The sequence below is a fragment of the Myiozetetes cayanensis genome, unplaced genomic scaffold (assembly GCF_022539395.1).
Source record: "Myiozetetes cayanensis isolate MyiCay16 unplaced genomic scaffold, myiCay2020 scf7, whole genome shotgun sequence".
Classification (NCBI taxonomy): domain Eukaryota; kingdom Metazoa; phylum Chordata; class Aves; order Passeriformes; family Tyrannidae; genus Myiozetetes; species Myiozetetes cayanensis.
Window position 1 is genome coordinate 40,833,446 of NW_026087964.1, and position 25,717 is coordinate 40,859,162.

Genomic DNA, 25,717 nt, shown 5'->3' on the forward strand with positions numbered 1-25,717 from the left:
TTTTTTTGTTATTTTAGGTAGTTTCATCAAAGGAGTTCTGCATATCCAGTTCTGAACGTTCTTGCTTGGTGACTAAGTATCAAGCACCATATTGTCAGTGGACTTGAAAATTGCAAGCTGGGATGCTTCTAAACATCTGACAAGGGCAATTTGTGTCTTATAAGCAGATCTATGATATCAGTTACTTTAATTTTTAAAATGCTACAGCACAAGATTGAAATCTGTAAACCAAGCAAATTTATGACTTACGAAACAACTTTCAATGCAAGCTACTTCCTTACGAGTGTAAACAGATAAATCACAAAGAACGCATCAGAAGTATCACATCTCCTTGTCCCACACAAAAGACAAAATCCTGATCACAGTGAACTCCTCAAAAGATTTCACCTACTAATTCAGACCAATAGAATTTGAAAAAAAATTACCACTAATTTTCCTAGAAATTTCCTGCAGTTCCGGCTGTTGTTGAGGTGAATTTCTGCACAAGTGACTTTCAGGTAGCTTCTTGGACATCTTCACAGGACAGAACTCCTGTTCTTTGAGCTCAGCTAGATTTTCTGAAGTTTTAAGGTTAGTTTCCTTAGGAAACATACATGTTTGAAGATCTTCCTTCAGATCACACTCTGAAGAAGTATTTTTAATGAGAACTGTATTTTTCAGTGTACTTTCTTCTTTACCCAGAAAGTCTTCTGGAAGAGTTAAATTCTTGTTAACGTTTATGCCATTTGCGTATTTCAGAGTTACCCAGTTCTCACTGACAATATCAGTGCAAATGTCCTCTTTTGGTGCTGAGATCTGGTTCTCTGCAATCTGATTCTGTTTCTCATCAGCAGCTGCAATGGCACTGCCAGCTGCTGTGTTTGGTTTCTGTTTACTGTAGTAAACCGAACATTTGTGTTTCTTTTGAGAGTGGCTGTAGGTCGCAGGACTTCTCTTTGCTGCACTCTGACTTCGGCTGGAAGAAGTGCCAACAGACAGGAAGCCCTTCCCTTTACCTTTATCTGAGGAACTATAGGAATCCATAAATGTCTTGCAACTTCCCCTGGAGAAGAAATAAGTTATTTGGGATTATTTTTCTTTACAAAGTTAACATGAATTGCTTTATGAGATATTTTTGTAAGAAAAGAAAGGGGGGCATATTCTCAAGTCACAAAATTGCATTAAGTCTTCACTTTATCATATATCTAAGCTCATTCCAATTCAGTGGGAGTTGAGCAAGACTAAGTTTGTGCTTAGACTTCAAACACACTTACATGCTTCAGTGTAACTGACCACTCAAGGGTCAGATTTGAGAATCATCAATGTATTTTCCATTCTTTCCATGGTTGCCATGGAAAGGATACACACATAGTGTGTATCACATGGTGTATCCTTTACTTTCATCCCACAATTTTCCCCTATGTACTACTGGCAATATATAATAATAATGGCCAGTCTTCGCAAGCGAAGATCCAGGGAAGGTCTTACACCTTCCAGCCTGCGCATTGGATTTTTTAGGTGAGACACAGTGTGCGCGGAACTGAGCCCACCCTTTAATCCTAAGGTTCATCTGCCAGGGCCAAGCGAGCTTGGACGGTGGCAGTGAGGTCCTTAGGACGTAGGTGGGTTGCCTTTAAGGGCTAACGAGCCCCACCTGCCCGGGAGTGGCCCTGACCGGGAATCGAACCCGGGTCTCCGCGGTGATAGCACGGCGCCTTTACCACTAGACCACCAGGGGCTCACTGGCAATATACAAAATTAATAAACCCCTGAGTTCTTCAATTTCATTTGTGTGGAGATAAAAATACACCATAACACTGAAAGTTCTCAGAAAAGAGGTTGCTTGGAAGACCGTCTCCTCTAAACCAGCCCACAGCAATATCACAATACAAACAGACAGAAAGCATCACTCCAAGGTATAAAAGAAGGAAAAAAAGTATTTTTACTTGTAGGAATCAGAGCTGATTACGTCGACAGAGTTGCTGTTCTGCTGTGGTGAAGAATTAGGATTTGGCCTCTGTCTTGATTTCATGAATTCTGCTAGAATATACTGGGCTTGCTGGAAGGCTATCAGAATCACTCCGAGCAGGGACAAACTGCCAAAGAGAACAACAGATGTCTACAACTTCCAGAAATATTCAGTGAAAGAGTTAAAAAGCTTCTAACACGATGCACTTTTCAAATATTCTGCTAGTAAATTCTAAGTAAAAAGACAGACAAGAACACTCAACATAGTGTTAAAAAGTAATAGTTGCAATAGTTTTTCCTTATAGGCCTTACTAGTTATTAGCTCTATAAAATAACTCAGTCATGAGCTTTAAAAAAACTAACAGTGAAAAAGTTCCTTCTAAAAAAGCTAGTCCTTGATTTAGAAATAATTTAGAAGTCTCACTGCAAGTCAATGACTATATATCATAGCATGATACCAGTGCCTTCATTCATGATAGTCATGTCGTTTTTTGATATTTATTTAATACTCTCTTTCTTTTCCTAGAGAAAATGCTGGTATAAAATGAGCTACAAATGCTGCCGTATTTCTGAACTAAAAATGAAGTTGCAAAATATCCTCTTTATACATGGTGTATTAATTGCACCAAAAATAAATGGATCAGAACAAAAATCCTTGTAATTCATCAAACCACCTTCTCAGTCATGCAGTATAAATTTTGTTAGCAGGAAAACAGACTGAGAAATTCCTGATTTTTCAGATCCCTGCAGTCCCTTTGTGTTGCATCTAGGACCATGCAATGTGGTTGCTGCTATTCCTTCATTTGTGCTCTGTTTTCAGTGTCAAAACACTGTGTGTGCACCACAGTGCATCAGGATCTCAGGTATGCACCAGCACAAGTATGTTACCATTGTGACATTCACAGTCACTGTTTCTTGTAGGAATTCAGGGTTGGTGTGATGAAAGCACTGAGCATCACCTGTGCCCAACACAGCATTCAGTTCACACTACACAGTGTGAAAGGTCAGTAAACGAAGACAAAAAAAGCAGTTATGTGTAGAAGCAGAACCCTTCATTGTTTCACAAAGGTATAGTCTCCCTCAAAGCAGTTTAGCATATGCCAGCAAAGAGTCAGCTAACACGAGACCCACCCTCCTTCTGGGATAGCCTGTTTTGCAGTGTGCCTACCAAAAACTAACCATAAACACAAATACTTTTTGACATGTGAAAGGAGAAAAGAAGCAGAAGAAGCAGCAGGTCCTCAAGTAGTTGTCTGAAACTATAAATAAAATTCATGGTAATTTTCCAGGAATTCCTAAAGACAATCTACAAGCCCACTCAACTGTACTTATAACGTTCAGATACTAAGATGTTACATGTGTGTCTCTGCTGTGGTGGGAGTAAGTCTTCTAGCATCCTGAGAATTCCCATGGGGGTATCCTAGCCCTTTTTCATTGCAGCCTTACATGGAGGACCAGTAAGAAATGCTTGCCAACTCCATCACCAGCTACTGTTATAGCACCTAAGCTGTCACAGCCAGCTGGCAGGACTCTTAGGAGGCAGATGCAGTTGAGATTTAAGGCCCTACCATCACAAAAAATCTAACACAAAGCAAAAGTGCTTGCTGATCTTTCCCTGACTGGTCCCTTTTCAAACTGGTGCAAGGGCTCTGACAGCATTACCTTACAAAGAGGACAGTGAGCCTCCAGAAAGACTCTTCCCAGCTGGGGCCTGGCACCACATCTGCACATAGCGGTAACAGATGGTGAGGAAGAGTCACGTTCAGTGTGAAGTGGAACTCCAAATCAGCAGCAGTCACCAGTGTAAGCTCACGAATTACCCATGAAGATGTAAAGTCAGGAGTGAATCTATAAGGAAAAGCAGACAGAACTGGTGTTAATTTTCCATTTTTGGGCTGAATTTAATTTTCTGAAGTCACACTCATACGAAAAATACAAAATAATTCCTGATTTAACAATATGGGGGAAAAAAAAAAAGGGCAATGAAATAAATGTCCAGTATCTGCTTAAACTATGCACATGGCATTAGCACCTAACAGAGGTTAAGACTTTTAGGTCATCTTCAATTGGTATATACGTGGTTTTCTTGTGACTTCACAATACTCTCATTACTGTGACTCGTTTTACTTTTCTCAAGGAGGTGCACATGAACAGTTCAGATTAACTGAAGCACTCTTTAACAAAAGCACAGTTGTCAAGCATACAGGCAGCATTATGAATGGGCCAGGTACTAGGGTACAAAGCTGGAAAGATAGGAGAAGCAGAAGAAAACATCTGATTTGCCTTCCTCTACTTCCCTGACCCACATTATTGCTCTATTTGACTGCCATGGGTATTGCTAGAAAGTATGACTTGCCTTTTTAATCAGTAGAGATGATATTGCTGTATAGGAAACCACAGTTACTTTAATACAGTAATATTAACTCTTCTTATGCTTAAGTCAAGTTTTTCACTCAAGAGGATTTTAAAAAGGATCAGTTTTAGACTATGTTCAAAGTCTGGAAAATATGACTAGATTGTGGTCAGGCTTAGAACACGTTAGAGAATAAGAATCAAATTAAGAATTGTGGCAACTCTTTTGCTTTAATTTATTACTTCATAATGCACTGATAAAAGTTTGTATGCTGCTTTTTAAAAAATTATGAGTCCTATAAAGAGACATTATTGTATTATCCATTTGTTGGTATTACCCTTAGGGAAAGGCTTTTGAAATTCATATTCAAAAGTTTGTGTGTCAGTATGTTACTGGAGTATTTGTTACTGAAATTAATTATTTCAAATTTCCACTAAAGTTATTTTGTCAGCAAATTTGTTAGTGCTTACACAATGCTGATCTCTCGTGATGAGTTCTGGGCCAGGAAAAATTCCTGACAGTCTAACACTTCAAATCCATATCCTTGGCAACTGTAACCATTGATTTTCATTGATGAAATCGTTATCGGAAGAGGCCCAATATTCTCTACTTTGAAGTTCTTCGTAATGGATAAAATTTGTTTGCTGTCTTTCAGTTCTTAAAGGAAAAAAAGAGAGCAATCATTTAACAGTGCATAAAAATTATTTTCTTACATTTATAAGTAAATTGCTATTTTTATTTATAATCTAATAAAAAATACAGAAGTTACCAACATTTAACATAGACTGTTTTGCAGTAGTGTATTTCTAGAACTTTTAACCATTCTCAGTCAGTGTTTTGTAAAATCAGAATCTACACCCCTCATGACAAGCTGTTCAGCTTTTAACATTCTGTTTACTTAACATTAATGTACCCTATCAGTACCACTACAGAGTAATGCAACTAGCTACAAAACTAGAGACCTGTGTCTTCTTACTCACGTCGTCTGCAGTCCATTAGCGTAGCTTCTGGCACCTTGAATCGAAGAGATCCTCCTGCACCAGGTAGTCTTCCCCCCACTTTAAGCAATTCTTTGGCTCCAAAGCCTTCCACACTGACCACATCCAGAACAGTTAAGTTGTTTCTGCCATAACATAAAAATCAAGCAATCGGTCACTAAAACTCAAATTAAGTTTGCAAAATCACAGCTTTGCTGCCTACGTGCCAAACCAAAACAACAGTGTTTCAGTAACAGAGTCAGTGGTCAAACCTGGTCAGTTTTTCCGTAAATAGAGATGGGATCACTCCAGAACCAGTCACTAATGAATTTCACACAGTGAAGGAACAAGTTTTGTAACCACTGCCACTGGATAATTGTGCCATCTAGTAAAAATGGTTCCTTCTTCCACAAACTCTTTTCCTACAAAGATAACCAATGTTTGGCTGCACATAAGACCCCCTGGATATATAAATTCTATCGTTATGGATTCAAGCTGAAAGAAGCACAGCCATGCAATGTGTTTTTCTCTTAACTCAAAATTACCTTGGTATATTCATATACACTTTATAACCCAATGACCACATATCAAGAAAATAAGACTGTATTTTCTAATGACTGAGACATAAGGCACAAACACACTTTAAGCGGTTTTTATAAAATTGGAGGTATTCTGGCTTTCAAATGTTGAGCATTTGTCCATACCCAGCGATTTTGTAAATTAATGTTTACATCGAGTTGTTTCTGACTTAAAACTGAAGCTTAGCTTACCTGATTAAAATAAGGGAAGTTACTCTTTTGTAGTCAAGTGGTGTAAAAATTACACCAACTTTTCTGGTTTCCAGTGGCTGTAAACTTAACAAAAGCAGCTCAGAACTGCATTTCTTGCTGATGAGATCCTCTTGATGTGCATTCTGTTAAACAAAAATGCACTTCTTATTCATGGAAAACATGTGTGTTTAAAGATGTCAATAAAGAAAGCACTGTATCATTACTTAGCACCACATAAGATATTTTTGGCAAGGTGCAGAAACTGCTAACTTGTTATACAAAAGTCTTTCATTTTGACAACATAAAACATCAGATAAGGTTGTTTATTTGAGCAAAAGTTCATATTACTGCACTTATGATGAGGAATGTATTACTTCATTTTTTTTAAAACAGTTTTTATTTGCTCAGATGGAAAAGAAATTATATAGTGTCTTTCATACTCAAAGAATCCTGAAACACTTCACAGCACAAGAACTGACAGTGTACTGATTGCACAAGGAAATGTGGCAACCATTATACCCTCAGCGTATGACTTACAACTTGATTTAAGTGAGAAAGGGGCTGTTGGCAAATACGCTGATCATTTGAGTCGCTGGAAAGAAGCCAAAGTGAATTCCCTACTGTATTAATTGAAAACCAGAACTACTAGAAGTTCACTTAGTCTGGAAATAATGTAAATTTTTGGTTTGTTTGTTTTTGATACTGTTGCTTATTCTTTCTGCCATTATAGAAATGAAAATAGCCCTCAAACTTGCTCTTCCAAAACTGGGGGTCTCCTCTTAGAAAGGGGTGATCAGATACCTATAGCAGTCAAAGCAACCATAAACCTTCCAAAACAGGCTCTTGCTTGGTTGTTTTTCATTTATGCCTGTTTTATTAATAGCTTTTCTGATCTTTTCCAGTTCACAGTGTTTTTATTCTTATGTCTACTTTATGTAAAATAACATACAAAAACTTTCAGAACTTGCATTTAACAGGTAGTATTTATTAAAAGCAAGACACATACGACATTTGCAAACTTCACCATGTCACACCCTAAAAAGATATGCATGCACTCAAATGTGAGCCTAACAATTCATTACACATAAAGTGACTAGGAAAATTATGACAAATTCAAAAATTTTAATATTAAGAACTAGTAATTTGTTTAACAAGCCAAGATTCATCTTATATGTGCTGAATACCTATCTAATCATAAATGTTCCCCACAGCTCTTCAAATCCAAAGAAAAGCATGTGTTGTACACACTGATGCAAAGATGTACCACTATTTTTCCATTTGGTCAAGAGTATGGTGTCGAAACTCAGTCCTATCCACATACTACCTTCTCTTTTTCCGAGTGTGCCTACAGGCAAGGGTTTATGAACTGCTGTCTCCTCTCTTTTACAACAACTCTTACAACTGTTGCCAAAAAGGAAAGGTCAGCTTTGATTAGTGCAGCAAATATACTCTTTTCTTTTTATAAGGTACAAAAATTTCATTAAGGTCTTAAATTTATGTGCAGAAACACAGGACATTAAAGATGAGTCTAGAGCATGCCCAAATAGCAAGGAAAATACATGAATTACGGGCTTTTGCACAAACCAGAAGTCTAAGAAGAAATTCTCTGTGTACTCTGGATGGTACTCTGGTCACCAGAATATGCCAATATGCCATCCCTGATACAGCATCTTCTCTGTTTTTGTCACCCATGACACAACATCCCAGGGTTTAACTAAAGCTCAGCACTGGTGTGACACGGTCAAGTTTTACCACACTTACGTAAAAAGTAGGCCATGGGAACCAGTGAGAACCATGACATTCCGAACCTCAATCTGGGAGTTGCAATGACACGAAGATGAAATGTAGAAATCCAGCCTTCTCCTCCACTGAACTACCGGACAGTATTTCCCTCTACTGAAAAGATAATCAGCTAGTTCCTGACATCACTGACTCAAAAGCCTGACACTTCATGTTCAACCTGGAGCTAAAAGCTAAGTCTCAACAGAGAAGGCAAATGGTGGCCTCCTCAACATGTACACACACACACGTGCAAGCACGCATGCAATCCCTCCCTGTAGTTTTTGAGTCTGTTTTGAAAACACTTCTTCTACCAAAAGTAGCCATCTTACCCTGTGAGAACATTCATCCATTAGCCTGAATTCGGTGGTTGTGAAATTAATAGCTTGCACATTTATGCCGAACCTAAATAAACCAAAACAAAAAGTTAAGCACTTAAAACTCAGCCTGTCAGAACTGAACTGACTTATTTTTAAATGTTGGCATCCATTCTTAAATAAAGACTGTTTTTACAATTTCATTTTGGCAGATGTGAAATATGGGTCTGCATTTTAACAGAATACACTACAAATCAGTTTTACGTGGATTCCACACATTTGGAACACAGACAAATGGCTGGGCATTTTAGATATGTCAGTGTACAACACTGTAAATGCTCACAGTCAAGAAATACTTCTAAGCCACACAAATCAAAATACCCCAAAGCTTTTTCTGCCTGCATAACTGTTAAGAAATAATAATCATTAAATCTCATTAATTTACTCAAATCTCTCTCTTTCTACTCATGATTTGTTTGGGACAAATTCATGTTCTCTATCACATAATTTGCAAATCAAATTCACTTAAAATAGTTGATTATTTATCTGAGCATAAATTATAAGCATTTGACATGAAGTTATTAAAAACTGATATAAGAAAACCAACAGGTAAAATTAAGATTATAGAGGACTAATGGACCTCCAGCCACTGAACTGAAAAGTCACTTGTCACAACTGTCTATGACATTAGCTTAAAAAGAACCAGTTAATGCAAGTGATTTCTGGTAAACCTAGAAGATCTTCAGAAATGAAAGTGTGAAAACACAGAGAAAATGTAACTTCAACCTACTAGAAAGAGTCTCTGTGGAAATCACATTTAGTATGCAAACGGATGTAGTTACTAATGTGCATATATATACACACACACACATATATATATGCACATACACATACCTATGTAAAGAAATGAGGTTAAGGAAGCAATTACAAAGGAATCTGGACCCCAAATACGCAAGTTACACTTCAGCACATGAGTAAAATACTCCTGTCTCTAACCAAGCAGTCCTACCAACTACATAATTTTCTCAAAGTGTGACAGCCAGGGCTTATTTCAGTGAATTTCAGTTCACCTCACTGTGCCCCTTTATTGCTCATCTAACCCTAATCCAGATTTCTCATTAAATCATCTCAGCTCTAAAACAGGACGTCCAAAACAACGCAGAAACATTTACTTAGCTGGCCCTAAACATCTGTGGTGTGGTTCCTGACTCTGGACCTGAATTTTTCTTTCTGGTTCCTGTGTCCTCAGTCACTGTGGTTATTACCTGAGAAAAGGCTAAGATGAAAATTTTTCCTGGTGGGATGGTTCAGATACTTTCTTCTCACTGATCAATCTACAGACCGTGAACAGATATCAACCGGCACTGTGGGGCGATGCACATCCCCAATTCTGTAGGTTGTTCACCTACCCAGGGAGCTTGCACTAAGCCTCAGATCCTAAAAGAGGACTAACTCTACATCTGGCAGACAGAAATTTGCTTAAAACATGCTCAATTTGTATTTTATCAATGATGAGGTACATAACAAAGTCATGCACCATACAGGAAGCTGCTCTGAACATGACTATATCTTCCAAAATGGGTCAGAACATTGTCCCCACCTAAGTGACACTCTGAAAAATTAAAAAACCCAATAAGCAACAGTCATAAGGCATAGCAAATAGATCTTTTAAAAGGGAAAACAGTATCCTGAGATAGTTATTACCATTTGTTCAGCAGACTCAGTGAAGCTTGGGGATCAGGGTAGTAAGAAAGAGGCAGAAGCTGCAACGTAACTGGGAAGGATGAAGGGTTTCTTAGTACGAAATATTTTACCTAAATAGTTTGGAGGGGAAAAGAAAAAGTTAAAAACTACATATTTGAGAACTGGACGGTAAAATAATTCAGCACTGGTAATATGATCGGCACTTTCAAGGGACTTCAATCTGGCTTCTGTCTTAATGCAGTATAATCATACATGCACAAGACTGCATGGAATAGCAGGACGTGTCACCACAATGTCATAATTTGGAAAATCAGCTAAGAGTGCCCAAAGAACTGTGTGTACAAAAATACAGAGTGCCCCCGTTCCCCCAACAATCCTTTCATTTGGAGTTTGATTTATGCAGGCAGATATGAACAAAGCTCTTGCACAGAAGAAAGTGCAGTTAGTGAAGTGCCACCCTTTCTCACAGAAGTCTGAGTGCTAGCAGGTTATACACATTACTGTAATGACTAACAGTTAAATTGGACACGTGGAATATTAAGGTAATTCACAATGTGCATATGAAAACTATTTCCATATGACTGGTTCTGGCTGAGGGTAGGTTAGTAGAGACCTAAATCTGACAAACAAGAAAGATATTAATTGTCAGTGTGGCTGGAAGATTGCTCTGCAAGTGATATATAAATGTTTTACACACTTCTGGTACAGAAGGCAGTGGCATGAGGAAGACTTTCCTGTCACCACATGCATTAATGACAGCACACCCTATCCCTAGTCCTTTGTTCAATTATTGTACCACAAGCATGTAACTTACGCAATGATGCAAGGAAAGCTTTGGCAACCACAAACAATTGTTGGTTAAGACCTTCACTGCTTTACTCCTTTCCTTCTATTAAAATATTACAACTAGGTAGCTAGAAAACTTATCAAAGAGCCAAAAGGATATAAATCTAGCATCTTAAATTGGATCAAAACACTGATTTGCCAGCAGTATGAAAATGCTAAGCAACACCAAACATTAACCAGAGATTTTGTTATTTAAACAAGATAAACATACATAACTCAGAACACAGTAATAACAACCATCCTCACCATTCTACTTTTAACGGCTGTGGCACTGAAGTTGAGCGTAAGGCTGGGCTCTGTAGTCAATCGCGGCAAGAAAAAGGCAAAGGATTCCTCTTCAAGCTTCTTCTGCTGAATAAAGTGAGGTGATCCTAAAATACTTCTCCTGCTTTATTGGCAAAACCAGAAAACTTTGTTAGTTTCTTTCTTTTTTTTTTTCCTTCCAAACAAAGAAAACAGAAAAAAGATGATTTACCAAGATCTATAATTACATCAGCTTTATCTTTCCTTGAAAATGCTCTTTACAAAATAAAGCCCATAAAGCTGTACCCTAGTAGCAGAGAACCAGTGTAACTTATGTGTATGTACACCAAGGACTAAGTACCCTGGAAGCCATTCAAAGACCCCTAATCCTGAAAGGACTGCAATGCAACGTGTTGATGAAGGAGTCATGCAACTCCATACATGATCTGGTAAAACATGCTTTGACTGCTTTCATGCTAGGTAGCCATGGTGAGCTAACTACAGTCAGAACATTATTTACATTCTGAAGTTCAAGCATCTGAAAAGCTTACTTATGGCTGGCAGTGTCTTGAAATGAAAGCTAGGTGTGTTCTGGGGTGCTCTGAAACTCCAGGTGCTTCAAGACAACTAAACTAAGTGTAGGAAGGTCCAAAATGTTTTCTTCTAATTAAGAATACTTCAGAACAGAAATATTCTTTCTTACAACACTGTACTGGCTTGAATTAAGAACTTCAACAGATTTCTGTACAGACCTGCAGGCTTCCCCACGTCTTATTTTTTGCCATCTTTCGTAAAGGTCACTTGCAAGCTCAGAATCCAGGTCCCAGGCAGAACGGTCCAGAGAGAGACTCTTCTGCCAAAGCAGATTTGCTAAAAGGATAACAGATTTTTCGTATTTTACAGAGATAATATTTACTCTTTCAATCAGTCTACTTCTAAGTAATCGGTATCTGCAAAGGGTTCAGATGGAAAAATAAAGAAGGCAACCCACTTTTCCCCTTCAAAGTAATCATATGTGAGGGTATATGTATTATTTTACATATCAGATTTGCTTAAGGAAATACATCTGCAAAACCACAGTAACTGTACATGCAAACAAGAGTATGTGTATTACACAGGCTTGCATGCTCTAGCAAGCCCTTTTTACTGCCACCATTTCTAATGGATGCCATTGAAAAGTCATCGTGTTATCAGTAGTCTACACAGCACTCTCCACTGATGCCAGTAAAACATCAAGATAATGCACTAAATAGTGGTAAAACATTACAGTAGCACAGTAAGGAGCAAAACAAATCCCACAGTTTGGCAGAAATAGTGTTTTCATTTTAGCTCCTCTTCTCGGTGTTGAAAACTTCCTCAAATTCTTAAGATAAACTGCAAGGCTTTACAACAGCCTAAAGGTTAATGCCTTTTAGAAAGTTAGACTTGTATTGGTTCAAGCATTTTCACACAGCAGAAAGGAGTTAAAAAAGCAAACTTCTTTTGAAAGAAAACAAAAGTTAGTTATTTTGAAAGTCCATGTACTTTATTTTACCATCCTTAATGTTTAAAGTGATGAATTGAGATTGATGATGAATGCGATAATCCAATTCTTTAGGTCAGTATTTTCGGACTTGTGCATTACGCTTTTCTCTTTAACAAATACTAGTATCCTAAACCAGAAGGCACGTGCTGTGGAATTAAGAGGTCTGAAATAGTGCACCATGTACTCACTACAGGTTGCTCACAGCCACTTATATATTCCCAGAAAAGTGGTGTTTTTTTAAAAAATATAAAACTAAGTATTTGTGTGAACAATATCCTCATTACAAGTCCTGCTGTATAAAATGAATTTTCTACAATAAAACTACTGACAGATGCCAAAAAAAGCCTGAGACAAGCTTACCTGAATCAGACTTTCCCAAGTAGCACTGAATATCACAGTGGGCAATTGCTTCAAAATTAAGATCTCCCTGCTGGAGAAACAAAACAAAAACAACTGATCATATGACAAAACAAGAGAACAAATTTCAGTTTCTCAGTGTATAATTTCAGTGACTCAAAAAAAAAAAAAAAAAAAAAAGAATTAAAAATAGAGAACTATAATTCCATCACTGTTCAACTTTGGGGACTTCTCAAGCTACAGAACAGTTTTACAGAGTGGTTTGGTACTTAGATTTTCTTTCAGGACTAAGGAACAAATTTCTGGCCTGAGAGACACTGCTGCAGTTGGGTTTGTGGGGCTTAATAATAAATCAATACACAATTGAACACAATACCTTGGACACGGTCGCATATATCTGCAGAGGTATTTCAAATATCACTCCCACATTTGTGGTCAAACAAATACTAGAGAGCACATTCGTTACAGTGTCTTTCACACTGAGCTTCAAAGAAAATACATTCCAGCAGCCTGGAGGTAGAGTCAAAGGTTCATCAAAGTTCAGAATCTAGAAAGAATCAAACAAAAACTGAATTACAATTTGTAAACCATTTTTGGTGCAAGTGGTACCTTGAAGAATGTAAAATTTCTCGTCCTTCATGTTTTTTCTGCTACTACATGCACATATGTGCCTATAACTGACCCACACAGTGCACATGTGCCAATCTCCTATCAAAATATAAAAAGAGACATTTAGATGTGTTCATAAACCAGATTTGCCTGGTTTGAATCAAGCAATTGCGCAAGTAAATGACTGGCTCCGCCTTCTAAACTTCAAAGCTCATCTATGCACTAAAGACTTCCATTATGGCCTATGAACAAATGCTGAATCCTGAAGAGCACAAACACACATGTAACAATTCTGAGAACCGAGCAAGAGTCTATAATTTGATGCATCTGTAGTTGCAACTCAAATGAAAGAACAGTTGTTAATAAAACAATACAAAACTAAGCTGGACAGTAAATAACGCCTCCTGAGAAAGCAAGCTCTTCAGGACCTAACAGTTAAATATATCTTTATTTTTAACCGATTCCAAACAGCTCTGAGAACACAGAGTTCGTCAAACAATCTATTTTGTATGTCAAAGGTCTCCTTAAATCAGAGACAATACACTGTATGAAGAAGAAATAAAGCTTACCTTTACTATGTTCTTTGTTTCTCTGGCTATGAAGACTTCATTCAATTCAATGCTGAAGTGAAAATTATTTGTAAACCATATGGACCAAAATCCTGAAGTATTATGATGTGGTTCTATATGAAACAATGCTGCAGAAGGATCTATATCAAAATACCTGTAAGTAAATCCAGAAAACAAAATACACTGCAATACATCTGCAATTGTCCTTGAGCACGTATAAGTGGTCCATACAAGAAAAGCTATGTGGTATTCTTGCATAATGAAGCTCTTTTAAGTTTTTATAGAGAAGAACAAAATTATGTCCTTTGTAATAATTACATAGGAGAGTAAAAATTTATAAAAACCATGTAAAAGAGGTAGGTAAAACCTCTCTGGTTATGCTATAGTAGAACATTGCTTACTGCTTTGTGAAACAGTAAGTTGGATGAAATCAGCAGAAGATGACTGAAGAAAGAAAAGACTTCACATTTTTTCTAAAACTATCCAGCTTCTGCACTACATTAACAAGGTTGTTGGAAATGTTATCACGGACTAAGCAACATTTATATGATATGAGCTGCTAAGGTGTATCTTTCTCTTCTCGGGATAAAATACGTAACTACTGCTTGACATGTCACAGGTCTGTATTGGTAAACAACACAGCAGTAACAGGAAGAAGCCTCTTCACTGACCCTGGAATCATTCAGTGACAAAGCAAGTTAATTTCCTCTCTTAAAAGTATGTTACAGTAATTTTATTGTAATATCATTAAGTGTTAACAAACATACAAAAATCCACCGTCAACCTACCCTTCCATTACAGGACAGGAAAGACAGGCTTTTAGTGTTGTAGTGCCTTCCAATACATTGTTCTTCTTGTTGTCAGAATAAAGACTTTCACTGTCACAGGATGCAGCTGGGCAAAGAGCAGACACACAGAATAGATCAGCCAGGACAAAAGCATATCCACAATAATTTTCAAGTGAAGATTTGCAGGAACACCACAAATGGTTCAACCCTCACAGAGATGAGCAAAGCATTTAATTGCTTAAGTCCTAATTTTCACAGGTTTCAAGCCTTGCTTTAAGAAGAATTTATGAATGCCAAACACCTTCAAAAAACACAAAGTTGAGACGAGCTACCTGACCAATTTTAAGCACATGTCATTGGCACAGCATTCTTACATAACATTGCCCACTGCCTCCTTTTAATAAGTGAAAAACTGCTCTGAAAAAAGAATCACTAAACATAATAGTCCCTTCTTTTTTCTTATTTGCCCTTTTTTTGCTAGGAAAAACATGTCATTATGAAAGCAGCTTGCTCCATAAAAGTTTAAAGTCTGTACACTGCAGTCTAGTGGTCAGAATAGAAAACAGGCTGGAGTCAGGAACACTGAAATGTCATCCTCTGCCACAAAGATGTCTGGTCTCAGGCAAAACTCTTCAATGATGCTGCCAAGAACTGTCATAGAAAATGACCACCCAAGCACAATAGACTTCTAGAAAACGTATTTCAAACAGAAAAAAACATACATTATAAAAGATGTTGAAAAAGCATATTCAATAATTATGCTAACATTTTAGCAAATGTTTTCTTCCCCTTCTTGAAATATGTATAGCTTAGAGTCTTCAATCAGCATAAGAGGAAGCATATATACTCAAAAATGGTGGAAACAATTAGTAGAAAGAATGCATCCTCTCCCTCAATAAAGTCCAGACAAATTGATTTTGAGATCTTTCAGGGTCTGCTGAAAAAAGCTACCTTTTTATAATCAAATCCTGTTTCATCCTATTATCTCTAAATATATTTTTATATATTTAGTATATATATATAAAGTATATAAAGTACCTTTACAAGAAATAGAAGCAACTTTTGTAAAGTTAGTAGACGATGAAGACAGCAGTACTGGCTCAAACTCCACAGGTGATGCGTCTTTTTGTGACAAGTGCCGTATTTCCTGCAAGAAGATAAGACATTATCATCTTTGTAGCAGCACTACCATTATTAGTATTGCAGCTCCTGTATTAGTCTGTCTTCTTGTCAAATTTGCAAGCCACCATCTGCCATTTTCTCATATCTTTTAAATTAACACATGAATTTTTATTCAGGTTAACAGCTCTTATGTCTGAAAAAAAAAAAAAAATCCATCACTGAATTACAACTCATCATCTCAAGGATTTATTAGATATTTTGGCACATTTTAAAAATTTAGAACTGTGACATTTGTTACCAGCAAAATCAATCTGCTATTAGAGAAAGCCAGTAAGCTAATTTCATAATCAAATTCAACACCCTAAATTATGATTTCCTGAAGCCCACGATTACCTGTATATGCACAAGGTTGTTTCCAGAATGCATGATATGCACATCTAATGATGAATGACCTGTCCAAAAGAACAAACACCAAGGTAAGTTCACCAACGATGGAAGCACTCTCATTTTGTCAAACACTCATATGAGAAGCAATCCTAATTTAAATTCAAAAATCTTTGTTATGACAGGTGAAAGAAAGAAGGATGGCTGATGCTGAAGTAACTTTTTAAGGCGCAGACTATGAACAGCAGGAGAGAGATCAGTAAAAACTGTTCTGTATCACACCAGCTACACAAGATCCTAGCTCTCCTGTTCTAAACAGAAAGCATTCTAAAGAGACAATGTGAAGCCACACTCAATGCTTTGGGCTCAAAACAGGAATGGTCCTATCCCCTGGTAGGGTAGCAAACTATTGCCTAACAGGAGACAGGTATAACACAGCTTTCAACTGCCAATGAAGTGGTACAGCTGCACTGGGTGACCGCCCTTTGTCACTGTCAAAGCTATGTTCCTGTCCACAGGACATGATGAAGAGGCAGAGGATCAAAAAAACCACAGTAGAACAGAATAAGAGATGACTTTTATGCTACAGGTGGTCACTCAACTTCCATAAGGAAGACAATTTGAGTTCTTACCCTAACTTATGTTTGAATTACATCAGTATATGCAGGTTCACAGTGAAAGGACACTCCCAGTTCACCAGTCACAATTTTTAATAATGTGTGTGCTTTGCTCACCTGCTTGAAAGAAAGACTACAAGTGCCAGCTTCCAAAAGAGGGTTCAAGATGCTGATTATGAGTAAGCAGATGCTTACGTATTCACAACTCGATATAACAAAGCACTGGCATCGCCCTGGCAGGGAAACTAGGTTTACAGTGGGTATTTCAGTTTCAGCTGTGAAATATCACATCACAGAACAAGTACAAGGGAAACAGAATATATTGCACATATTGTTTTGTGACTAGATTTTGAAAGGCATTTCTCACAAGACAGAAAGATGTTCTTTTTTGAACAAGTATGTTAAAAAATATTATTTTAATCCGGATTCTTAAGCAGTTCCTTCTTCTCCAATCAGTAAGTAAAACTGGCAGTCAAAAAAAAGCTATTCTAACAAACTGCAAAGCTCTATAATAATATAAAATCCCCTGGATTTAGAGGATTTGCAGCATAAAGAAACTGCAAGGATTTGATTGTTTTGCCTGTGGAATTCTAGCTTACAAGAAGAAATGACGTGCACATCCTTCAATACCCTACTTTCCACAACAGCCACTACTCCCAGTACTTCAAAAACCATTCTGCATTCAACAGTCCCATTATGGTCAATTTAATTAATGGGAAATCAGAAATGCAGCTGTAGAAATTGAAGGACCATGTCATCTTTCCATACTACTTAAGCAGATGCGTAAGCGCGGAGGACGGAAGAATGAAAGCAGATGTAAGAATAAAAGATGAAACACATAAAAGGAAGAAAAAAAGGATAAAAAACAGATAAAAGAATGATAAAAGATGAAGCAGATAAAAGAATGAAACAGATATAGTTTACAACTTTGCAACTGTTACCCTCATGAAGAGAACTGTGTTTAAGGTAACTCTACCCTACACAAATTCTCTGACAAGCTGTGTTTAACTGAACTGATTTGGTTTTCTTCACTCATGAATTTAAGCTGTAACTGAATTTTATTCAATTTAGCACATCAAATTACAACTTACTTATAAAACCAAGCTGTATTACAATTAACAGGCATATTTAGGACTTACCTGAGGTCTTTGCTTTTTCCATTGCTACATAAACAACAAAAAGATTCTCCAGTAAGTATTGTCTGTGCTCCACAAAATCTTGCTGGGCATTTTCCACTCTTACTGTTAAGCTCATTTCTAGCAGCATTGGGTCATCAGACATAAAACAGCAACTCTGAAGTGAGACAAGGGATATGGGGTGTATGTGATGGGGGATAGAACAGAAAAAAATTCATTACAGTACAGGTATCTTGAGAAATTAATCAAAGGTATTATCTAACAGACAAAGTTTCCAGCACCAAAGTGCTGGCAAAACAGGAGTAATTAGGATCTCTGTTAAAATCTCAGCAGAAACCAAACACAGTGCAAGTACAGACAGCACAGCAAAAACAAAGACAAAAACAACTAAAAAGGACACTGAACCTTGAGAGAATGTAAATTCATAAACTGTCTTAGTCAGTCTCACCTCAGGGACTGCAAAACAGTTTCCTTTGTTAAATCCTCTGCCTTCAATAAAATGTGCCATAAACAGACTGATGCATGTGTCTTAATGGTAGGAAGACAGTTCATGTTCACTGGTCTGTTTATAGTTAATTTTTCCAAATCCTGTGTTTATTGTCTCCATTTCTCACTGAAGTAATTTTAAAAAAACAAACATACATGTACATTTCTTAATAGAAAACACTGTCGTCTGGCTAGAATACTTCAGATAAATACAAGTAGGATCTTATTTCTATCTGTAAAGAGTGGTTGCTGTTAACACAGCTGAGTCCTAGCAACTACAAAGACGCGGACACCATTTCACACAAAAAATGGAAGCCAACAAAGCAAAACAAAACTAGACAATCAACAGTGAATAACATAAATTGGTCCTGCATCACACCACACAGGTTGCTAAACCCTGGCTTCAATACCCTACCAAGAGGACTGATTTGCTTAGGATGTGGAGGAGTAGAAAACTGGCACATGAAGTGCTCTCAGAAGTGCAGCAAAACACCTTCAGCTAATCTGAAGTGCTGCAAGGAAGTACGGCAGGAGCCGGGAAGTGCCTGGGAATGGGATGCCAGCTCACCACTCACACAGCATCAAAGAAACCCTCAGCACTTGAAATGGCTGCCAGGAGCAGGAGAGGAGGCTGCCATGGAGACTGGAGCACAGGCACGGTGTTGGGAAGCTCAGATCAAAGAGAAGGCAGCTGCACTCCATGCAACCTCAAATGTTCAGGTGTACCTCAAGCTTAGCCCTATGCACTATGCAATGCAAGAACCAAACATGAAGAGGAACAGCACAGGACAGCTGCCACATGCCATGTACAGAAATACAGCTATGGAATCTGGGTCTCAGTGCTTTTAGAGGGGGCGTCTTTGCTAACACACTCGCCCCTCCTCAATTCTGCCCAGTGCCATGGCCTCCTTCAGAGACCCCAAGAACACGGACCAGGCAGCCCAGGTTTCCGCCCATCAGTCCACTGATCACTTCTCACTGTAAACCAGACATTTGTGAAACATTTCTAGAGAAAAGAAATGACAGAGATCTAGTCGTTTTTGTGCCCTATGTAAGTAGTACAACACCCGCACATTAAAACACTTAGCCTGTTGGACTGGTATTGGTTTGGTTCTTTGAACGTTTATGGAGTGTTAGGTATCTTTTTTCATCTCACTCTCTAAAGATTTTAGTGTGATATGTGTCACATTTATTTAGTATCCCAGGATACAGTTTTATAAAAGCACAATTCCCCTTTAAACTGAGACACTGAAAGATGCATTACTGCTAAAACTTCTAGAGCTCTGGAAAGTGTCCCTCTAAGCTTGGCTTAAAATAAGAAGACCTAAATAGATATAAAATAATACTAAAACATACCTTAACTAGCTGATATGTGTCATTAGGTAAACTGCACTCAAGGTGAACCCGTAAGAGAGTGGCATTCATAGTTTCTGCCTGTAAGAAGGAAAAGTAAAGAAAACATCAAGCACGGTGCTTCAAATTGTATCATATAAATCTGATTCATATATCATAGTTTATAAAGATAACAGACTGCTTCCATGTATACATAAAAGAGCAATGTAAGGAATTTTTTAAATTAATATGATTACTCTGTACAGTAAGCCAGCAATCAGTCTCCAAATTTCAGGTCTCCATCAGCATCTACTTACTTATCAAAGTATTATTACATATGATCATCAAATATTTATACAGCATCTGCATGAGAATTCTGATAAACTTTCATATGTCAAAAAACTATATTCAACGGAGTCTTTTTGTATCATTTAAAAGCTTATTTCCTTGTTTTCTGTGTATTTTCTTTGCTGATTGGATACTGAAATACAGCTGCTAGGCCAAGAACATAGTGCTTCTTGGACATGGTCTGATACACAGGCTTCGTGCCAAAATGGACAGACAGAAAATACTTGTTTCGCCTTTTATTGATTGTGTTGCCTTTTTATTGACTGGAACAGAAAAAGAAAAGAAAATAAAAGATTAATGACTTTACCACCTTGTAAAGCACTCATAAATCTAATGGGGCAACAGCACCAACAAAGCCAAGAATAGTTCATGAAAGCTATCAGGAATATCTGCACTGTCAAATTACTTTCACAAACTCTCAGTTTGTCTTGATTCTAAATCAAATAAAAAATTACAAAAACAAAGAAAAACCGAGAATCAGAATGACAGACCTGCCACTCTATCAGTGCCTTAATTACAGCAGAATTTCCTGCTAATTTTGAAACTGATGGGGAACCCCGCCCTCTGTTTCTCTTGTGGTACTGAACTAAATATGTCAGTAGGATATCTGCAGGTTAAAGTTTTTGAAGGTGTTGATGCACCTGACTTTTAAAGAATTTTAATAATTTGATGCTGAAAAGGAAAACTGAAGAAACTTTCTAAAGTTTCTAGGACCCTATTTCGTACCTCCCTAGGACAGGAAGAAGGGGGTAGACCAGGGACAGCTGAGTAGAGAGATTTACCACAAGCGTGGCATTTTTTATAAAAGCACTGCCAAAAGGAAGCCAACATCTGCATAGCTGATTTAATAGCATTTCATACAAAAATGACTGAGGCTTCACACAAGAGGGCGACGTAACCCCTGCAAAGGTGGTTAGCAGCAACTCAAGCAAGCCCTGTCCCCAGCGCAGCTTTCCATAGGAATTTAACCCCTGCAACTTCCTTTCTTTTTTACAGATGCTTTTGTCCTCATCAAATTGTGATAGCAGAAAAAAAAACCACATTTGATTCCAAAACATGCAACCACTTCCTAACTTCTCACAGTCATGGTTGCTAGTGGAGTTTTAACGAGGCAGCAAGGTTACAACTTTGAGGGTCACCTCAGATAAACCTTTACGCTTAGACATCCATTATGAGTGCTTCTTGAGAGAATACCACTGCTTCCATTGTTAGCCCTTATTCAATGCCATTGTAGGTTAAAGTAATTTAAGACCCCTACATCACCATTTAAAAAAAAAAAAAAGTCAAGTACATCATATTTTTCCAGCCTTTGTTTTTCTTGACCTGGCATAGATCTAACATTGACAGTTGCTAATGTAAAACATACAGAGGGGGAAAAAAATGCTATTGGGGTGTATTTGATGCTGATCTGTTTTGTGTGGAAAATTTTTACTTATTTGTGAAGCTCTCTTCAGAAAAGGAAATGGGTTTGCATTTCTCTAATGGATGTATAACTGTCATGCCCACTATCTTGCAAAACCCACAGGATGGCTCTGAGTTAACCCTAAAGAGAAGATAAAGCATCTGGGAAGAAAACACTGTCAGAAGCAGAGTTTCCAAGCAGACAAACCCCGGATCAGGTCCACATCTCCCAGCAGTGCAAGCACTCTGTTTACACTGTAAATATCACTGCTAATGCATCAGAGCAGAGAGCTGACTGATGCAGCAAATGCTTGTACCAGATGCAAACTGAAAAGGAGCGGCATGGCAGGGTAAAGTTAGAGAGTTGCAAGTCAGTACAACCACTGCCCCTTCATTACCTGATGCCTCTATTCTGTATTGGTTATGCAGGCATATATACTTGTATGTACATACCCAGCTCGGCACCACAAATCTTATACGAACTGAATAGAGACAACTGATAGAAGCCACACAAATTAAATTATTGACAGGTTTGGTAAGTTCTCACACTTGAATTTTAAAGAAACAGAGGCTTCTGTCAATAAAACCCTAAAAACTGAACCATCCATCTGATTTGCAAGGTCTAGACCTTCGGACAAAGGTCTAGGATTCTTGCTGGGGAGAGTACAACAGGCAGTTACTTAGGAAATAATTCATCCATCAAGGAGATGTCAATCAGACATGGCTCTATAAAAGATTTCTGGATATATTCCTGCATCATTATCAGGACTGAGAAGTTCAAACCACTTCCTGGAGTTTGGCTACAGTATCATTAAGAAAGAACAAACACTGAACAAGCCTCCTCTTCCTCCTGTAGGCTGATCCTTCAAAGTTTCTGTCACGGACAGTCACAGACCCTGAAGTGGTATTTCCACTCTGAATGGTGTTAATAAGCTGTCCCTGCAAAAATGATTCAGCAGAGTTTCATCAGTGTTTTGCAGGCAGTTATCAGGATGGCACACCAAGAAAACTCTACTGTTCAACTAACCTTCTTTCTCCACACCCATACATCACATGTTTGCTTCTCTGACCCTCTGCCCACCAGCCCAAAACATAGCTTAACAAGTGTCAGATTCCTGCCAGTACTTGCACTATTTCCCAAGTCATCAGTTCATAAACTTCGAATTCCTCTGGGAAGTCAGAAAAGAAATGTCTGTGCCTCCTATGATAAGGTCCTCTACCCTGTATGTCACCCCTCCATTGACATCTACACCATTTTGAACATAGTGAGGCAGGGATGTAGCTGCTGTTAGTGCCATCCAAATATTAAACAATGCTGAAAACCAGGCAGCTAGAGCAAAGACTACACCCAGAAGCTGGATAAACAAAGATGACCTATATGGGCTCCACCATCTGTTATGGCTTAGTGGTAACTAGCCCCTGCTGAATGGCCACGTGGACATACTAAAACATTCACAGTGTTAGACACAGCTCTTCCTTCCTCCCAATGAGTGAGCCAGGAGACCAGAAAACCTGGGATCCAGGACCACAGCCAGAGCACTTAAATCTTAAACCCTTCAAAAGCTGAAACTTTGAAAAGTGTAACAGAAAGACCAAGAAATTCAATAGCAAAAAAGGCAACTTTGCATTTTGTTTTTCTTTCCTTATTAATTGCAAGAGTTTCTGCTAAAAACAGTGGGGAGATGAAAGAGAAAAAAGAAAGGCCTTTGTGCCACTGCCCATTAAAAGATGAAAATACACAAAATACATGGAAGTTCACTTTCCACAAAAAATGCATGCACAAACCTGTTGCATATTGTATTTCCAATGGAAATACTACTGTAGAGGTAAACTTTCATGTATAATCCCCAGGTATATGTCCAACACAAATAGCCTATGGTGTCACAATTTCATCCATATCCCTATTTACAATTCTAGTCATTGACCTTCAAAATAATTTTTTACAAATTGAAGAAGCTGCAGGAAGAGGTTATCAATCTGGTTAAGAAATGGACAGCCCATCAGTGCAGCAGCATGGACTGTTCAGCTTGGCAAAGTGAAAGCTGAAAGTTACAATGCCACCTATAAATGCTTTGGGTACAAGTGTCAGAAGCCAGAGGAGTTACACAAACTAAATGTACATCTTAAACAAATATAAACTGGCCACAAAGCAATTCAAATTGGAAGTCTGATGTAGGCTTCCAACCAGTAAGGGAGTAAGAGCAAGTATTTGGGTTAACAACGCCTCCATCAACTCAGAAAAGTCACTTTACCAAGCACATGAAGGGACTTAATGATGTCAGAGCCTTTCTGGCCTTGTTGATCAAGGATGTCAGTATCACTTAACAACTTAAACACAACCACCTTTAAAACAGGTGACAATAGAGGCAAAAAACCCCACACACCATGCAGCACTCTATCTGAGGTTTCCAAGTAGAATCAGTAGACTTCAGAGGTAAGGATACCTTTAGCATACTGAACTAGACAATGTCACTGGAGGTTACAACTCAATCATCCCAAGGAAACAAGGGATGGTAAACGAGGTTTATGCTATCCTGAACTTATATTTTATGTCAGTTAAAAATAAAAAGGGGAAAAGAAACTTGCACAGTTAAGTGAGTACGACTGGTTTGTTTTAAATGCTTTTTCACTACAAATCTCCACTGTACATGTAAGGGTAATGTATCCTTAAGTCTGCATATGAGTAGACACTCACTCAAAACTTCATTGACCTTTCTTCATTCCACATCTTCTAAGCTTAAAATATAAACCGGACAAAATGGAATGATACCAGTATTTTATGGGATTTGGATCAGAATATAAGTAAGGTGAATCGAAGGAGGTACTTCTGAAGAGGACAGCTAGCTGTAGGGCAACATCTTTCTAAAAGGAACCAAAACTCAAGCCTTAAGTTCCTCTTTGGTATTTAGAACTTGTCTTATCACCTTTAACAGCTAAGGAGCCCATCCCACTGCTGCAGTATTTCTGCCCAAATTGGTAACATGCAGTGAACTGAAGAGTAATTCCTCAGTTACAGCACAGTACAGAAAAATTACACCCAGAGCTAAGAGAACTGAGTCACTGCTCTCTCACAACTCATGTCCTGCAACAAGACCAGTGCCAGGTGGTATCACACTGCAAAACATGACCTCAAGCTTGTACTCCACATAAATAAAGCATACGATAGTGTGTTTGTCACTCTACAGTAAGGAAAATGTCAGAACTGTGAAACAGCATGCCTACAGCTTTGAGATACTACCTGACAAAAAGCCCATTGAGCTAGTTTCATCAGCACTACTTAGGGAACAGCCCACCACAGGAGCATGAACAAGAACAAGTGGAAGTAGTTTAAATGCCAAAGACTGTCTCATAAAAGCAGCTGATCACAGTAACCAACTTCTCTCTTGCAGTCACTGGTACTCAGATTTTTTATTAATGTTCCTTGCATCCCAACAATCTGGGGTCAAAAATCTCCTGTGGTTAAGCAGACTTAGCCTTCATCTCCACTCAAAATATATACTCTACCAGTGTGTGTGATGTCTGGACGTTCTGAATGTGTGGAAGCAGTAAGTAGGCATTTGCTAGCTGCACTTTAGGTTCTTCTGGAGAAGACATCAGAGTTCCTGTTCCAAAAACCTGGTGTTAAAAAAAAGTTAATTATATCAATATCTAGTATTTCAGTTACAGCAGTAACTTACAAAACTGTTTTGCTAATAATAATAATCTTCCCAAGAAATAGATCAGTTTTTCACATTAGATTCTTTCAAAAGACAATTTATAGACATAAAGTTCCAATGCAGAAAGTAACCATACAGATAAATAGCACTTTAGAATCTTCACTCATTCAGGCACTATTACAAAGACAAAACAAAGCATCCACCAGCAGAGCATCAGGTTATCCCAAAAAGAAAGTACCTAAATTCTCCTGCTACTCTTCAGGCAATTACAATACATATATCACCATCTGCCTTAAAAACTGAGTAAAATAATTTCTGATCATTTTTGTTTTTAAAGTCTTCTTTAAAAACCAGTTTTCTTTAAGTTGCATGGTAAATTTTACTGCATTCATATTTTGCTGCACCAAGACTAGTTCATGTGAATTGCACAATAACTGGAGGGGGAGGAGGG

General features: G+C 37.9%; 1 protein-coding gene across 1 annotated transcript in view; it reads right to left on the bottom strand.

Moving 5' to 3' along the window:
* TMEM131L (transmembrane 131 like) overlaps positions 1-25,717 on the bottom strand; it is a 79,283-nt gene that overhangs the window by 14,922 nt on the left and 38,644 nt on the right. Inside the window, 19 exon segments of the mRNA XM_050338007.1 lie at positions 426-1,042; positions 1,926-2,075; positions 3,610-3,795; positions 4,771-4,957; positions 5,281-5,423; positions 6,048-6,190; positions 8,159-8,231; positions 9,848-9,957; positions 10,940-11,078; positions 11,689-11,806; positions 12,822-12,891; positions 13,195-13,365; positions 13,997-14,150; positions 14,785-14,890; positions 15,823-15,931; positions 16,300-16,358; positions 18,047-18,200; positions 19,886-19,963; positions 25,115-25,225. Coding sequence (XP_050193964.1) covers positions 426-1,042; positions 1,926-2,075; positions 3,610-3,795; positions 4,771-4,957; positions 5,281-5,423; positions 6,048-6,190; positions 8,159-8,231; positions 9,848-9,957; positions 10,940-11,078; positions 11,689-11,806; positions 12,822-12,891; positions 13,195-13,365; positions 13,997-14,150; positions 14,785-14,890; positions 15,823-15,931; positions 16,300-16,358; positions 18,047-18,200; positions 19,886-19,963; positions 25,115-25,225 — 2,878 coding nt within the window.